Here is an 18,232-nt window from a genome sequence, read left to right as displayed (position 1 = left end):
CACACATATTTAACCATAATTGTTTAATTACATATTTCAATTGAACTTCTTAAATTTTTTTTTTTCTTTGAATAGTATGTTTTACTATCCAAAAAAAAAAAAAAAAAGGTGTGTGTGCCGGGCACGTGTGGTAGATGGTTTTATGTGAAACATCCTTGGTTGGAAGAGTTTAGCGAATTCCAAGCCAATAGCCTAATTACCCATTTAACTGTAGCCATTTGAATGGCTAAAATAAAATAGCAGCTGCAGGAAGTATGATTGCGACAATACAAGTAAATGATTACAAATACTTGTATTGTTGCAATATTTGATTACTTGTATTGTTGCCAAATTATTGTAACTTGTATCATTGCAATCATACAAGTATGATTGAACAATACAAGTTACAATAATTCAGCACTGGCAGAAACTGCAGATGGTCACTTTATGTCAGAATCTACAATCAGGTGTTTTTTTTTTTTTTTTTTTTAGGAGCATTAACAACTAAGGCCATATTGCTCCGCGGGGATATGCGGTGGTCATTCCCTGACCTTTCCGCATCCTCCGTATTTGGTGGCTCACAGGCTCGAACCCCGATCTAATCAAGAAGCATGTGCTACGCACTTCTGCATCTACAATCAAATGGCAGCTGCAGGAAGGATGATTGCAACAATGCAAACTATGATAATTCGCCTCTGGTGGAAACTACACATTACTTTCACGTCACATTTTTCATGGCTGATCAGATTTACTCAGTTGAGGTGCCCCACAACGATGTTTCACATCAATAATAAACAACATGGTGGCTAAACAACTGACTTTCGAACAAAGCAAAGCAATTTTAAATTGGTACTGGAAATCTGAGAATAAGTGTGAAGTTCAAAGACAATGGAGTTATGAATTTGCCACAGAACCACCACCATCATCATCAATAGGTGAGAAAAATTCTGATATGTTGATATAGCTTGCACAATCACCACAAAAATTTATAGAGCTGCTTGTGAGACTTAAATCAGCAAAACAAGCATACATCACATTCTCAAAAAGAGTAAGTGGAAAAGCCAAAATTGCTACATAATATGAATGAAGGTGATTGCCAAGCTAAGTTTTGTAAATGGTTTAAAGAGAGGATGGATGAAGATTCTTAGGCAAGACTCTATGGCTAGATTAAAAAACAATAAAACTTAATGGTACAGTGAATGGTAATAATTGTGTGTATTGGTATCCTAATAATATAAACATTCTCTGTGAATGTTTGGATTATTAAGAGACTTAACAATTATGGAGGATACACAATTATTTTTTTTACAGGACAGTTACCAGTAATATACATCTTTACACACTTAATATAAAAATTTGACTGCCATTATGAGCTGTATGAGGATATAGTGGTTTATTATCAACAGGATGGGCATCCCCCACATTATCAATGTGATATATCAGGCCTATCTTGACAATCATTTGGCAGATTGGAGGACAGGCTGATGAGGAAGGACTGAGTATCCCTGAGTAGTTCACCTAATTTAACTTCACTTAACTTTATTTTTATTTGTAGGGCTTCCTGGAGGATGTAGTGCATGGCAGAAAACCAGCCACGCTTCAATTAAAGGAGGAAAATAACCAAATATGTGAAGCTGTCCCAGCAGTTTCAATGGATAATACTTGTCATTCAGTCATTTGCTGCTATGAACATTACCTATATGCAAATGGTGGATAATTTGAACATCTGTGATAGTTTACCATGTGCCACAAACTACTGCTTCAATACACATCCAACCATAATAATTTTTGAAATTTGTAGTTTTATTTAATTCCAAAGATGTGTGCACATCTTTTTGAGACGCTCTATAGATACAACAGTTAAAAAACAACTGGTTATTTAATGCTACCATAGACCAAAAGTGAGAAACCCAATGTACCACATGATCTAGGAAAAGTAAAACAGAAGGCAGGAAAGATACTATAAGAAGGAAGCTCTCTTAGTTACAAAACATTAGGGACTAGAACTGGCATAAATATTGGGGAACAGTTCCTCATCGCAGAAGGCAGAGAAAAATATAAAATGGTCACCAGTCATCCCAGCAAGAGAAAAACCAAAAGTTGTGATACAGGTTACTGAACATAATGAAAATACCAATTACTTACTATCTTCCACTTTCCTCTTGATTCCCTGAGTGCATTGTATTTCTGAAGAGGATTTCTCTCTTTGTAGTACTTTATCTGTACAGCATTCTTGTTTTATAACAAATGTGCTTTGGCCTGCAACTAAAGAAAATAAAGATATAAATCCAACACTGAAAGAAAAATTCAGCCAATACTAATTCTCTCTTTCTCTCTGAAAAATTGATAATTTTCTCTGCTGAATCATTAATATCTTCATATATAGCAGCAATAATGAAGGCATAAATAATTAGCAGGTTTGCTCTATTATCTAAACTACTTCAAGGTCTATTATCTCATTACATCTATTTTAAGTGGGCCAAAAAAATGCCCAAATGTGAAGTTACATATAACAAGGTTGTTCAAAAAAAAACTCAATTCCAAAGATGCAGCTTGGTTTTGTTGAAAGGAAGTGAGGGAGGGGGGGGGGTTAGATCTACAAATCAGAATATGTCATATGTTGGTCTTATTTGTCTGAAAGCATTGATCTTCATGTGGCTTATTCATCTTGTGAAAAGTTACTAAGTTACTAGGAATAATAATAGTTAATGTGAATAATTTGTAGTCCCCCCCCTCACTACCTTTGGCCACTTTCAACTGACAGAAGAGCATTAAATGAGCAGAAACTTGAGTAAATGTTAATAAAAGTAAAAACTGGTTGATTTATGAAGTACACATTCAAAGATATTGGCAACCTTAATGTGCTAAATGAAGAAATTATGACTCTTAGAATGCAATTTATTGATTAATTACAGATGGAAAATTGTATCTTTTAAATACACCGATGAGTCAAAACATCTAATATGATGTTGGTCCTCCACTTGCAGACAAAATAGCTCGTACCCGGTGAGGCATGGATGCTACAAGATTTCTAAATGTGTCTTGTGGTAACTGGTACCAACACGTAATCAGCAGATCCTTTAACTCCTGTAAAGTCCCTGGTTGAGACGCCGTAGATTGGAGTTGCTGTTCCAACGCATACCACAGATGTTCAATGGGATTGATGTCTGGGGAATTTGGAGGCTAGGGCAATGCCTCCAAATTCCCCAAGTGACTCGCACCTGGAAGTCTTCTTCATGTTCTGCGAACCAGTCTAGAATAATCCAAGCAGTGTGGCATTCCACATTATTCTGCTGAAAGATGGCACCACCAGAGGGGAAGACCACTGCCATGAAAGGGTATACCTGGTCAGCAATGATGTTTAGGTAGGTGGTAGACGTCAGAGCGCCCGGTACACGGATGACTGAACTCAGGGTATGCCAGCAGAACATTGCCAAAAGCATAACACTGCCACCACCGGCTTGTTTTCGTCCAACAGTGCATCCGGGGGCCATCACTTCCCCAGGTAAACAACACACACACACACGTACCTGGCCATCCACATGGTACAACAGGAAACATGATTCATTGGACCAGATGACCTTCTTCCAATCACTCAAGTTCCAGTTTCGATGCTTGTTTGCCCATTGTAGGCACTGTCGATGGTGAACCGTGGTTAGCATGAGCACTTGGAGCGGCCTGCGGCTATGCAGCCCCATTTTCAGCAGGGTTCGATTATTGTGTGTTGTGACCCATTACTCCCATCACTGGTGCCTTCATAGCCAGGTGGGAAGGAGCAGCAGTGCGTAGCACACGCTTCTTGATTAGATCGGGGTTCGAGGCCGTCACCACCAAATACGGAGGATGCGGAAAGGTCAGGGAATGACCATCGCATATCCCGGAGCAATATGGCCTTAGTTGCTAATGCTCCTAAAAACCAAATAACAAACAATAACAAACTCCCATCACCAGCATTCCAATTATTGGTGAGTTGCACCATAGTCGCCCTTTTGTTGCCACATACCATCTGGGAGAGTCTTTGCTCATCTCAAGCATCAATGAGCCGTGGTCGTCCAATACCTTGCTGACGGTTTGTGGGTTTTCCATCCTCGGATCACTTTTGGTAGGTACTAACCACGGCAGACCATGAGCACCCCACCAGCAGTGCCACTTCGGATATGCTTTGACCCAGTCATCTGGCCATTACAATTTGGCCTCTGTCAAACTCGCTTAAGTCTTCTGTCTTTCCCATCTGAAGAACAAAAGTAACACTGATTAACGGAGGTCAGTATCAGGTGTTTTATATAACGTGACCCGACCCGCACTGTAGTTCACCTGCAGTTGCTTCGATTTGCATAATGTCTCACTGGTCATAATGTTTTGGCTCATCGGTGGATCATTTTCAATCCACTGCAGAATTAAGGCCTCTCCAGCAACTTTCCAGCTCCTTCTGTTTTGTGCAATGGCCATCCATTTACTACCCACAAACTTGTGAATTTCATTTATTAATCTCCACCATTGTCTTCCAGGTTTTCTTCTAGCTCCACTTGGGTACCATTCTGTTATTTTCTTAGTCCATCTGTCATCATATCTTCGAGCTATGTGTCCGGCACAAGACCATTTTAGTTCTTTAGTTTTGATAAGAATGTCCTTTACTTGAGTTTGCTGTCTAATCCATGTGTTTCTCTTCTTATCTAACAGTCTGATTCCCAAATAATCCATTCCATTCTTCGCTGTGTAGTTCTCAGCTTCTCTTCCATTCTTTTGGTGAGTGGCCAAGTTTCACTTCCATAAGTCATGGTGGGGAGTATACATTAGTTCATTATTTTACATTTCAGGCAAACTGGGATATTGCTCTTCAGTATGTGACTACTTTTCCTGAATGCTGTCCATCCAAAATTTATTCTTCTCTTGACTTCCTGCCATTTATCATTATTACAACTAATAACTTGTCCCAGATAAGTATATGACTCCACCTTTTCAATTACTGCTCCTTCAGTCATTATTTCTCTTTCTGTGGCATACTTGTTCATCATTACTTTTGTTTTAGCCATATTCATCTTTAGTCCAAAATCCTTACTAACTGTGCATAACTGATTAAGATTTTCCTCTAATTCTTTGGTATTGTGGCTTATGACCACAATGTCACTGCAAATCATAAGTGGTTTAGGTACTCTCCATTCACATTGACTCCTTTCTGCGACCAGTCTAATCTTCTGAAAGCTTCCTAAAGGGCAGCAGTAAACAGCTTCGGAGATATTGTGTCTCCTTGTCAAACTCCTTTCTCGATTTTTAATTTACTACTGTCTTTGTCTAATATAATAAAGGAGGTAGCTTTCTCATATATTTTCTTAAAAATCATAATATATGGGATATCTATGCCTTGTCTTTCTAATGCCCAAAACATTGCCTTATGCTGTATGGAGTCAAATGCCTTTTCATAATCCACAAATGCCAGGCATAATGGTGTTTTATATTCGTTTTCTTTCTCCATTAGCTATGATATTATGTGAAGGTGATCCATAGTTGAGATTCCTGCTCTAAAGCCAGCTTGCTCTTTCGGCTGATTCTCATCAAGTATTCTTTCTAATCTGTTAGTAATGACCCTTGTGAACAACTTGTAGCATTAGCATTAGTAAAGGCATATGATACAAGAAAGTAAGCTTATGCAGCATCAGCCAAAAAAAAAAAACAAAAAAAAAAAAAAAAAAAAAAAAACACTTCCATTTCACCCCTCCGTTCATTCCAATGTGGGATAACAAGCTAATTAGTCTATAATTTACAATTTCTGATTTATCTCCTTTCTTATGCAGCAAAACTATGATTGCATTATTCCACTGCTTAGACATCACACCTTTTCTAATGCACTTTGTGAAGAGACTTGCCAGTTTTTGTGTTATGTCTCTTCCTCCCAATTTTAATAACTCTACAGTAACTTCATCTTCCCCTGGGACTTTCTGATTCTTCATTTTCTTCAATGCATGTTCTACCTCATCAGGAAGAATATCATGTATGTCGTATGTGTTGCTAATTTTCGATCCATCTTCCCCACTGCTGGCATCATTCCCTCGCTCCTTGTATAATTCTCTATAGTAGTCTTCTGCTATTTGAATTATGCCTTCTCTGATATTTATAAGTACACCATCGCTATTCTTTAGTTTCAGTATCATTTGTTTTTCTGTATTACTGCTCATTGGCTGCTGATTTAAGTCCTTTGTTTTCCCTTAATGCTTGTTCTACTTTTCTTGTGTTAAATCTTCTTATGTCCTCTCTGAGTCTCTTTCTAATGGATTTGCATAACTCAGTATACTCAATTTTCTACTTGTCAGTGTTTATCTTGCTTTTTATTTGTCGCCTTCAGTTCATAATAACAAGTGTTTCTTGACTAATTTGTTCTTCTTTGGATTTCTTTTTCCCTATAGATTTCTTGGGCTTTATCACTTTCAGAAAGTTGTAATATTCCTCGTCAATATCTTGGTCCTGAGCAGTCACCAGAAGCTCAAACTTGTTCTTAAGTTTCAGTACATACTGTTTTTTCTCCTCTTCTGTTTTTGCCTTTTACTGTCTCTGTTATCTGTTACCTCTTCTGTTATCATCGGTGGATATGTATGCATATTCTTTGATATGATGGATGACAGAAATAGCTGAAGACCAGTATTTGTATGCACCTGCTGAAAGAAAATCCTGTTTTGCATAATTTAAGGTAACTGATGGCCCAAACCAGAGTGACAGGTATCAGAGAACCTGGTAAAAGTGTGTTAATCATTTTCAGGTTTCAGTGCTGCAAAGAATGAATTTGATTACTCTTTTTCAAACATTACAGTGAATAATTCATTATCATCAATAAATATATGGATTCCATCACCATCTTCATAAATAATTATAATTTATTATCTTATTATTATATTATTATCTATGGATAAGGTGCTTATAATAATATAAGTTTATTAGATTTGCCATGACTTTAGATACAAAACTATAGCTAATTTGTGAGATAATATTTATGTCTATTATAAGTGATTAAACTTTTAATAGACTTTTTAAAGTGTAATGATATACCTTCACTTGTTATAGTAAGAGATACCTTCAATTGTCATAGAATTCAAAGTATTCACGTTAATAGGAGTTCAATGTGACAATGGCAGGTGTCAACATGTTTCAAAACTATACATTCACTGCTGGTAACACACACACACACACACACACACACACACACACACACACACACACACACACACACACACACACACACACACACACACACACACACACACACACACACATATATATATATGGAATGAGACTGTATGTGTGAGGATGTAGACTTCTTGAATCCTGCAAACGGATAAGTTTTCTTAAATTTTATTGTATTTTTGATTAATTAACATATTAATTTGTGTTTTACAAATAGATTAAATAGACTAAATAGCTTTTAAACTTAGCTAGTGATTTTGTAAGTTACAACTCGCTACTCATACCGCTATTGCATAGGTGTTTGGCATGAATAATGTAGCATGTAACCAGTAGTGAAAAAGAATAGTAGGGTTTTAATTCTAAAAAATAAGTAGTTTGAAGGTTTTAATCACTTCTTGGGCATATATCTTTTGTATTTAGCTAAGGATTAACTAACTGAACATTGTGATCGTTATGGTATAGCGTAACTTGATAGCATAAAGCAGCAGTGTCCAACTATGGCCAGCAAATAATTTTTATACAGCCAGCATCACCATGAAAATGGCAAATTAGTTTGGATCAACATATGTTTGGAAGCAAATTTTTTCATGCATGAAATCAAATAAATATTTAAAAAGAAACAGAATAACAGATGAGCATCTTCAATTCCATATTGAAAATTGTAAATTTTCAATCAAAGTTTGAACATTTAAAAATATCCAGCCTCAATAATTTCATTAAATGTTAAGTTTTGTTCAGTGTTATTGTGTAATATACTTAAAAAAATTTCGAATATTTTCAATTTTAGGCATACCATTATATTAATTTATTCACCTTAATATTGAAAAGCAGTGATCTTTTCAGTTTGTACATTTTCTAAAGTGAGCATTTAAAAGCAAAAGTCGGGTATTTAAAAAAAAAAAAAAGCAAAGCATTTTTTTAAAAAAACAAAAGTAAGTCATATTTTAATAAAATTTAAAAAATAAATCACTGACATAGATTTATTGGACATAACAGTGTTGGGTTTCCATTTTTCATATACAGCAGGCCCTCATTATAATGCGGTTCGCTTTAAGCTGATTCGCTATAACGCTGTTCTTATATTATAACCCGATCTGACTATAAAGCTGTCACAAATAATTATAATGCTCTTTTACAGATAGCATTTTTGGCATATTTAACGAAATTATTTCATTTGATGGAGTCATAGCAAAACAGCATTAAATGTTTCCCACGCTCAGTGAAATTTTCTCACACGCTAATTTTTTGCAGTACAATGACCTGTTATGTAGTTCCGAGATCAATTTTTTAAAAATGTTCAAGTATATTGCTTGTAATATTTGCGTTATATGCATTTATCCAAAGTCTAGTCATCACTCTGTACAGTATTAGACATCGTGCGTAACGGACAGTTTACTCGAACATTGTATCATAATTAATGCAACCAATGCAGTTACATTTTCGAAGAGTTAATAATAGTGGATAAGAATGAAAAAGCAACAATGTCTGGATGCAGTACAAAGACTATAAATGTAAGAAAAAGATGGAATTTGAAAATTAAATTAGACGTTTTGAAGTGAATCCGTTATCAACGGCAAGCGGACGTGTGCCATAATTTAGGACTGGCAAGTTTAACTGTAAGAACAATTATAAAAAATAAAGAATTAATTTTAACAGCGGCAAAGACAGCTGTTCCACTGCAAGCAACTAGGGCTAGGCTGGCTATTAGGATTGAAATGGAGAGACTTTAACTAATTGAGAATGAGAGTAGCCTTGTTCAGGCGAAGTTTTTATTGCTCCTGGAAATAGAGAAGTTCTTTCTGTTTTATTAGCTTAAATTGGCATATTAACTTATTTTCTAGAGTAGCTTTATATTCCTAGTTATGATACTTAGTTTAAAGTTTAACTTAGATAGAGATTTTGTAGGTTATTACTTAGTATCGGCAAGGGTATCCAATTCATGTGTTAAAAGTTTTGCAGTTCCGTCGAACGAGAAGTTTTATAGCCATATTTAGCCTCTTTATTGACCAATTGTTATATTAAATTATTTTCTATAAGTAGCTTATAGACCTAGTCAAGATCCTTGGTTTATTCTGAATTGAGACAGCGAGATTTTGGAAGTTAATTAATACTTAAGTGTCCGTAGATTTACCGTTCGTGACTTGCCGCCATTGTTATACAATACAACATTATATCCTGAACTAGATAGGGTTAGCTTAGTATAGTATAGTGTATAATATTATATAATATTGTCAACTAATCAGTAAAATCTATTAATCTTGTTAAACTTCATTGTCAATTAAACTGTACTTTTCAACTAAATACAAATGACGACTTAGATTTTACAAACGTAACATTATTAATTAATAAATAACTTGATACGGAAGTTATATAAATGGAACTCGTACATAATACTCGATACTGAAAAATATATATAGATATATAGAGTTATAACTGTGTTGGGATACAAGTTTAGGGTTATAAATTTGTACAGAAATTGAAATTTTATTGAAATTAAATCGAAATCATGACTCAGACCAGAGCAGCAAAGCAAAAGGCTCAAGCTAATGGGAGTGCTGTGGCTCAGGGGATAACTGAGGGAGCAGTTGCCCTCTGAATCACAGCCTTTTAAAATGCACTGCTTGCTTGCTTGATGTTTGAGATACAATTTGGTACGGCACATGATATTGTCATGGGCAATGTCTTTGTGTGCGTGTGATGTATGGAGTGTAAGGAAATCAGGCAACAACTCGGCATTGTTGTGGGCCTATATGAGAGCTTGAAGGACAGGGTGGATGCCCTCAAAGAATCTAAATTGAGAGGCCCATCAAGCTCACAGCTGCCAACATCAACGCCAGAGCTTGCACTTGATCATCATGCAACACAGCGGCAACCCCCAAGGCGGAATGCGCTGGTCCCACAGGAACTAGTAGTTGTTGGTGACTCTGTTGTCAGGGGAAATGGGGAAAATGGTATGTAAAAACAATAGGTGGAAAAGGACCAGGGTCCTGTTCCACCTAAGTTCCTGTTCCAAAGGTTGATGACGTTGTAGAGCATATATCATCTTTTAAGGGCACAAAAAGGTGATATTATTGTACACGTTGACACTATTGATATTAAGAGTAGGAGACCGGCAGAATTACTTAACAAGTACAGGTCACTGTTGAAAAAAAGCTGTGAATTAGGGTTGAATTTGAAAGTGTCTGCAATTCTGCCCATACACGATAGGAGGGAGTATATGATGAGAGCCTAGTCGATCAATTCGGCCCTGGAAAGACTGTGCAAGGCACAAGGAGTAGAGTTTTTTTCAGCCTGGACTGTACTTGTTAACAGGAGAGACTGCTTCTACAGGGATGGGATACATTTAAATAGAAAGGGTGCAAGAATATTTGCTGATGCTATCGAGGCAGTGTTAGGTGGGTCAGAAAACTGCTAGCTTGGGGGGGATACAAGTACTAATAGATTAACAGTAGCCACTGGCAGAGGTGAAAGTGATTTTTGCACTGCTTCTATTGGAATGAGCAGCAACCTGGAAAACAAGACGCAGGATATTTCAGAGACTGCTGAGAGTCCTTGCAGTATGAGTAAACACATGGGTTGCATTAGAGTACCTAAGAATAGGAACAGGTGCATGTATACTTTGCTAGGAGTTTGGTAAATAAATTTGATGAATTTTAGGTATTGCTCGAAACATCAAAGGCAGATATTGTTGGGATATCAGAGACGTGGTGTCACACAGATATAAGGAATGCAGAACTGGAATTTGGGGAGTACAATGTGTACAGAAAGGATAGACAGGATAGGAAGGGAGGAGGGGTTATGCTATTAGTTAAGAAACACATAAAATCCAAAGTAGTGAAGCCAGTCGACATCGCTGGACAGTGCAGTATCGAGTCAGTTTGGTGTGACATAAACATTGGGAGATCAAAATTGAGAGTAGGAATGTGCTATAGGCCTAATGACTCTGATGAATATAATAAGAAACTGTACTGAGAAATAGAGTGGGCGAGTAAATCAGACAGTCTTATGATGGGGGATTTTAATTTCCCAGATATTGACTGGAATTTGTGGGTTGGTCACTCACACACTATTAAGGCTTTTGTGGATTTATTGGATGATTGTTTTCTACATCAGCATGTTAGGGAGGCAACTAGAGGGAGTAATACTCTTGATCTAATTATCAGTAGTTTTTCTTCATGCATTAAGAATCTGCAGATAAAGGAATCACTAGGTGGCAGTGATCACAGTGTGATGAAGTGGCATTTGCTGAAAGAGGTAACTACCATCAGGGGTAAAGGGAAGGGTTTTTCCTTTCGTAAAGGTGACTACGACGGTCTGAGACAGTATTTAAATTCTATACAGTGAGACCAACTGATGATGTTACCAACAGAAAATTCAAAATGGAAAGCATTCAAAGAATTTATCTTGGAAGCTACTAGGCTTTACATACCAACTAAGAAATATTGTTCAAGGTATAGGCCTAAATGGATGTCAGATGAACTAATGAGACAAATGGCAGAGAAGAAAAATGCATGGGATACATATAAATTAATGGGTGACATGGAAGCCTATTATAGATATAAGCTGGTCTGTAACCAAGTCACAAAAGAGATTAGGCAGGCAAAGGCAGATTATGAGAAATCCTTGGCAAAGGATGCAAAGAAAAACAGAAAAGAGTTCTTTACCTATGTAAACTTTAGAAGGAAAGGGATGAATCAGATTGATCCACTGGATATTGATGGTTCAACTTTTGATGATCCTGCTCAGGTGGCTAACAAACTAAATGAGTATTTTGCATCTACATTCACACATGAGGAGTTATTCAGGAAGGGGGATGCCAGAAGTGAAGTAAACTCTGGCAGTGAGTTAGATGATTTTGTAATAACTGAGAGCAAAGTGGAGGAGAAATTGTTGAGGATAAACATAAAAAAGGAACCTGGGGTGGATGAGATCTATCCAGTTATATTAAAGGAGGCAGCAAAGTAAGCAAGCACACCCTTAGCCATAATTATGAGAGCTTCTTTGGACTCAGCGGAGGTACCCATACACTGGAGCGGTGCAAATGTGACCCCAATTCACAAAGGAGGATCAAAGTTTGACACAAATAATTACAGACCTCTGAGTTTAACTTCTGTTCCAGGAAATTTAATGGAGCCACTGGTTAAAGAAGCACTGCAGGACCATCTAGACAAGACTTCAGTTATAGCTCGGACACAGCATGGTTTTTGTTAAGGGAAAGTCTTGCCTGACCAATTTGATTGGATACTATGATACAGTCACAAAAGAACTGGATGCATGGAATAACTTTGATATTATATATTTGGATCTTAGAAAGGCTTTTGATACTGTTGCACATGGAAGACTGCTGCACAAATTGGAGCAGTGTGGCATTGGAGGCAAATTGCTGCTATGGATAAAGGGATGGTTGAGGGGGAGAAGACAAAGAATGGTAATCAATGGACACTGCTCATCGCAGACTAATGTTATTAGTGGAGTCCCTCAGGGTTCAGTGTTGGGTCCAATCTTGTTTTCTGTATTTATAAATGATATTGATGATGGTATATCAAACTTAATGTCCAAGTTTGCAGATGATATGAAGGTTGGCAGGGTTGTTAATGACACTACTGACAGTATGCTGCTGCAACAGAATCTGGAAAGGCTGAGCAGATGGGCTGAGAGGTGGCAAATGAAGTTTAACATTGACAAATGTAAAGTACTACATAGGGGAAACAGTAACCCCAGCGTAACGTATCTACTCTGTGATACTACACTGACAGTGGTAGAGAATGAAAAGGACCTGGGGGTAACTGTGCAGACAGATATGAAGTTTTCTGAGCAGTGCAGACAGTCTGCACGAGTAGCTCATGGTGTCTTGTTCAATGATATACAGGAATTTTTCTAGCAGGGATAAGGAGGTGATTATTCCCTTGTATAAGGCAATGGTCAGGCCACACCTTGAGTACTGTATACAGGTCTGGAGTCCTCATTTCAAGAAGGATGTAGAGCTGCTGGAACGAGTACAGTCAGTCCTTGTATAGCAAGATAGTTGTGTTCCTAGAAACCCTCGTGCAATATAAACAACAGGCCCTATGGGAAAAATAGGGTTAGGTGCCGAGCACCCAAGATTGAAGACACATTTGTAACCAAAACATTACCAAACACAATAAATAATCGTAATAAAATACTTACGTATTTTATTACGACTATTATGTAATAAAATATTGCTAATGCTTTTGCTTCTATCATAAGCAAACTTGTTTTTTGTTTGATTTTCAATCCAAACAGATGACAGCCGTTGCATGTCTTCCAATTCTTTGTGTCTTAATCTAATGGATTGTAATTACACTTTGAGTTGTTCTGCTATGAAAGTTGTTTTTATTTTCTCTGCATTCTTTGTAATGCTCAGCATTGCCTCATTTCGGTCTGTAGCACGTGCAAAATCACATGGTCTTTAATCTTCCTGAAAGCCTTTCAAAATTTCATATTTTTTTTTCTTTATCGACAGAGGCGGATTGGCCATAAGCCTTACCGGGGAAACCCTGGTGGGCCTGTGGCCGGTGTGAATTTGGCCATAAACCATAATATGAGGACACTATAAATTTTATGGGGTAAGAATATTTGACCCAGTCCGCCTCTGTTTATGATATTGCTTTTTTTTTTTTTTCTCTGAATCTGCAGTGTCTTCTCCAGGACGCTTTCTTTTCACACCTTTTAAGTATTTTACTCATTTTTAGGGAATAAAGCACAATTACAAAATGAGGAGGCACGCTTGATACACATAAACAAAGCTGCGCGCGTGTAGCAACTGAATAAACAATACCGTAAAGGCAGAGATACACTATTAACACTTCACATTTTACTAAAGCACATTTCTAGGAGTTACTACCATAAAACAATAAAAACAATTTCCAGTTGCGTTTCTGCTAGTGGAATCTGATATAAACTGGAAGTAAACTCGAACTAATTGCATTTGCGATTATTCCGATAGCTGGAATTGTGTTGGTTTTTACGTTATTATAGTGAAATGTGTTTCTCCTTCACTGATAAAAAACACATAAATGCATTTTCGGAATCTTCTCTTCATTCCTATCATGTTGCGTTCGGTTGGGGTGATTCCGTGTTCGACTGCCATTTCTTGTAAACACAAAGGCGAATCGTGCATAAGCGAATTCCGTTCGTGTTATATAAGATATCGTTTCCCTATTTATAAATCATGTATGATCGAATTCGTGTAATGTAAACACGTGTTATACGAGGACTGACTGTACAGAGAAGGGCAACAAGATTAGTGAATTTAACAAAGGGTTGCTCTTATGAAGAAAGGCTTAAGTTTTGCAAATTACAGTGTCAGGAGACTAGGCAGCAGCGAGGTGATCTGATAGAGGTGTATAAAGCCTTGAATGGTTTGAGTATGCTCAATGCTGATGGAATTCTTCCTCTTGCTCAGAATAATCACCTGAGAGAGCATAAATTCAAATTGAGGAAAGACAGATGTAGAATAGATGTGCGGAAATTTGCCTTTAGCCAGCGGGTAGTTAGTTGGTGGAAGTTGATAGCCTAAATAAATTTAAGGCTCAGCTGGAGAGGTATTTCGAACGAACAGAGGGGTGAAATTGGAGTGGTATTTTTTTTTTTTTTTTTTTTTTGATGCTGCATAAGCTTGCTTTTTTGCATCATATGCCTCTACTAATGCTAATGTTAATTTTATTGAAGATAATATCCAATGCACAATTCAGTTAAGTTAAATATTATAAAAAAAAAGAGAGAGAGAAAACTCACCTAAAAAAAAAAAAAATAAGTGTGGAACCATTTAAAACTAGAAGGACTGGTTGAATAGATTTAAAATCCATGGAGAAACCGCAAGTGCAGATCAAGGAACCAAAACTTTCAAAAGCAAATTTGTTAAAATTATTGACGAGGGATATTATTGTGTTATACTTCTCAAAAAGTTTTAAACATAGATGAAGCAGGACTTTTTTTGGAAATGAATGCCTAAAAGAAGTTTCATATTGAAAGAAGAAAAAAGATGCCATGTTTCAAAGCGGAGAATGATCGGTTGACTTTATTGTTAGTGGTAACGCTGCAGGGGATTTAAAAATATAACCACTTTTAGTTTACCAGGAAGAGAGCCAAAGTACAACCCAAATTCGACACATTTTTCTTGATTAAATTCATCAATTAAATTATATCAGTTTTGATCAATTAAATTCATGATTTTAATTGGAATTTTAAGTTTAATTTTGATACGTAAGTCATTACCACATAATTATACAGTATGCATCATCAGAATATTTTATATGTACAAATATTTGAATATTAAATATTTTGACCGACATTTGTGCATCTTTTCACTACCGTTTATTATTGATTAGGAAATATCCTATGGCACCGAACACAACTCACAAATACATATGTAATCTTATGGGTATGCGGTGCTTGCTTAGTGCAGATTCACTTAGCACTCTGTTTTTCTGGAACGAATTATCATTGTTAAGCGGGGTTAATCTGTATAGCCTGAAAATTAAAAAGGGTAACATGAAAATAAAAACTTTCCTTTAAAATTTAACAAGATACAGAAAATGTAACACACTAATTTTTATCGATTCAATCAGTGCAGCCAGCTAAAGATATCAAAACTTTGAAATTGCCCCCTGTATGGAAAAATGTTGTAAACTACTGGTGTAAAGTATAACGTAAAAGTAGATAGTGCAAGATATAATGTAACACTAGATGGTGTAACACGTATCACTGCATCAGCTTAGTATAATACAGTATAGTATTAATAGAGGAAAGTGATGCAAGGAAGCAAGGTCATGTAGCATCAGCCTTAAAAAAAAAAAATCACATCCATTCCCTATATATACTATGATTTTTAGTGTTTCTCACCAACCATGGAATAAAACAGAAGACGAAAAACCCAAATTTTTAAAATATTTAATATTTAAAATAAATTTATTTACAAACAAAATACCATATTACTGATAGTAATTTTAAAATAAGACAACTGTGATATACAGGATAACAAAATTCCGAATTTAAAATGCAATAAAATATACTAGGTTAAAAGCGCTAAAATACTAACTGAAGCTTTCAAAGGCTTCTGCCTTCTTTCTCAACAATGTTAAATATTAAATATTTTAAAAATTTGGGTTTTTCGTCTTCCGTTTTATTCCATGGTTGGTGAGAAACACTAAAAATCATAGTATGAGTATACCCAACCCCAGAGGACTATTTGAAGAATTCCCTATATATGTTTGTCCAGTTCCTCCTTAAATTTATTTAAGCTATCCACTTCCAAAAAAAAAAAAAAATAGGTAGAAGTTTTTTCCAGCAATCAACTACCCGCTGGCTAAAGGAAAATTTCCCCACACCAATTCTACAACTGTCTTTCCTCAATTTGATTCTATGTCCCTTCAGGTTCGTAATGTGAGCAAGGGGAAGAATCCCATCAGAATTGAGACTGCTCAAACCATTCAAGGTTTTATACACCTCAATCAGATCACCTTGCAGGTGCCTAGTCTTCGGTACTGTAATTTGCAGAACTTAAAACCTTTCTTCAAAAGAGGAACTTTCCCCTCACAAATCTTGTTGCCCTTCTCTGTACTCGCTCTAACAACTTGACATTCTTCCTGAAATGAGGCCTACAGACCTGTATGTAGTACTCAAGGCGTGGCCTAACCATTGCCTTATACAAAGGGATAATACCCCCTTTTCCTACTAGCAAAATTCCTGTATATCATTGACCCCTTCGTTCCCCGTGACCTGCTCCAAAAATGTCATATCTGACTGCCCAATTACTCACAGGTCTTTTTAATTTTCTACCACACCAAGTGTAGTACCACACATTTGGGGTTACTTCTACCCATATGCAATACTTTGCATTTGTCAATGTTAAATTTCAGTTGCCACTTCTCAGCCCATCTGTCCAATTTTTCTGGATTCTGTTGCAGTAGCACACTTCCATTACTGTCATTAACAACCTTGCCAATCTTTGTATCATCTACAAACTTCGATATTAAGCCTGATATACCTTCATCAATATCATTGATAAATATACAAAACAGCAGTGGGCCCAACACTGAAACTTGGGGGAAATCCACTAATAACATTAGTTCACGTAGTAGTAGTAGTAGCAGTGGCATTTGATGCAAGAAAGCAAGTGTATGAGCTTATGCAGCATCAGCCAAAAAAAAAATCACACCATTCCCTCCTAATGCCTGTCCAGTTCCTCCTTAAATTTATACAACCTATCAACTTCCACAACGACAGATGGAAGTTTGTTCCAGCAATTAACCACCCGCTGGCTAAAGGCAAATTTCCGCACATCTAATCTACATCTGTCTTTTCTTAATTTGAATTTATGCCCCCTTAGGTTCGTAATCTGAACAAGTGGAAGGATCCCATTAGAATGTGCTCGACCCATTCAAGGCAGTGTCCATTTATTACCACTCTCTGCCATCTCCCACTCAACCATCCCTTTATCCATTGCAGCAACTCGCCTTTAATGCCAAACCGTGCCAATTTGTACAGCAGTCTTCCATGTGCAACAGTATCAAAACCTGTCCTGAAATCTAAGTATATAATATCAAAATTATTTTTTTGCATCCAGTTCCTTTGTGACCACATTCTAGTATCTAATCAAACTGGTCAGACAAGACTTCCCTTTAACAAACCCATGCTGTGTCTAAACTATTACTACAGTCTTGTCTAGGTGTTCCTGCATCACCTCTTTAACCAGTGACACCATTATTTTCCCCAGAAGAAAAGTTAACTAACAGGTCTATAATTATTTGTGTCACCCTTTGAACCCCCTTTGTGAATTGGGGATGCATTTACACATCTCCAGTCCATGGGGTTCTCCCCTGAAACTAAGGATGCTCTCATAATTATGGCTAAGGGTTTGCTAACTTCCCACGTTGCCTCCTTCAATATAACTGGATAGTTATATTGAAGGAGGCAACGTGGGAAGTTATAATCGTTGAATTTATGTTTAATTTCAACGATTTTTCCACCACTTTGCTCTCAGCTGTTACAAAATTACTTAGCTCCCTGTTAGAGGTCGATAAACTTCTGGAACTCCCCTCCTTGAATAACTCCTCAT

General features: G+C 36.7%; 1 protein-coding gene across 4 annotated transcripts in view; it reads right to left on the bottom strand.

Annotated features, from left to right (window-relative positions):
• The window catches only part of LOC150076433 (uncharacterized), an 840,218-nt gene that overhangs the window by 197,570 nt on the left and 624,416 nt on the right, over nucleotides 1-18,232 (bottom strand). For all 4 annotated transcript variants that reach the window (XM_090388172.1, XM_090388173.1, XM_090388175.1 and 1 more), the window contains one exon: nucleotides 2,125-2,244. In XM_090388172.1, coding sequence (XP_090244298.1) covers nucleotides 2,125-2,244 — 120 coding nt within the window. The remainder of the gene's footprint in view (nucleotides 1-2,124; nucleotides 2,245-18,232) is intronic.

The sequence above is a fragment of the Mastigoproctus giganteus genome, chromosome 13, assembly GCF_048544385.1.
Source record: "Mastigoproctus giganteus isolate SK-2022 chromosome 13, ASM4854438v1, whole genome shotgun sequence".
In the NCBI taxonomy this organism is placed as follows: domain Eukaryota; kingdom Metazoa; phylum Arthropoda; class Arachnida; order Uropygi; family Thelyphonidae; genus Mastigoproctus; species Mastigoproctus giganteus.
This window is presented reverse-complemented; position numbering and strand designations above follow the sequence as displayed.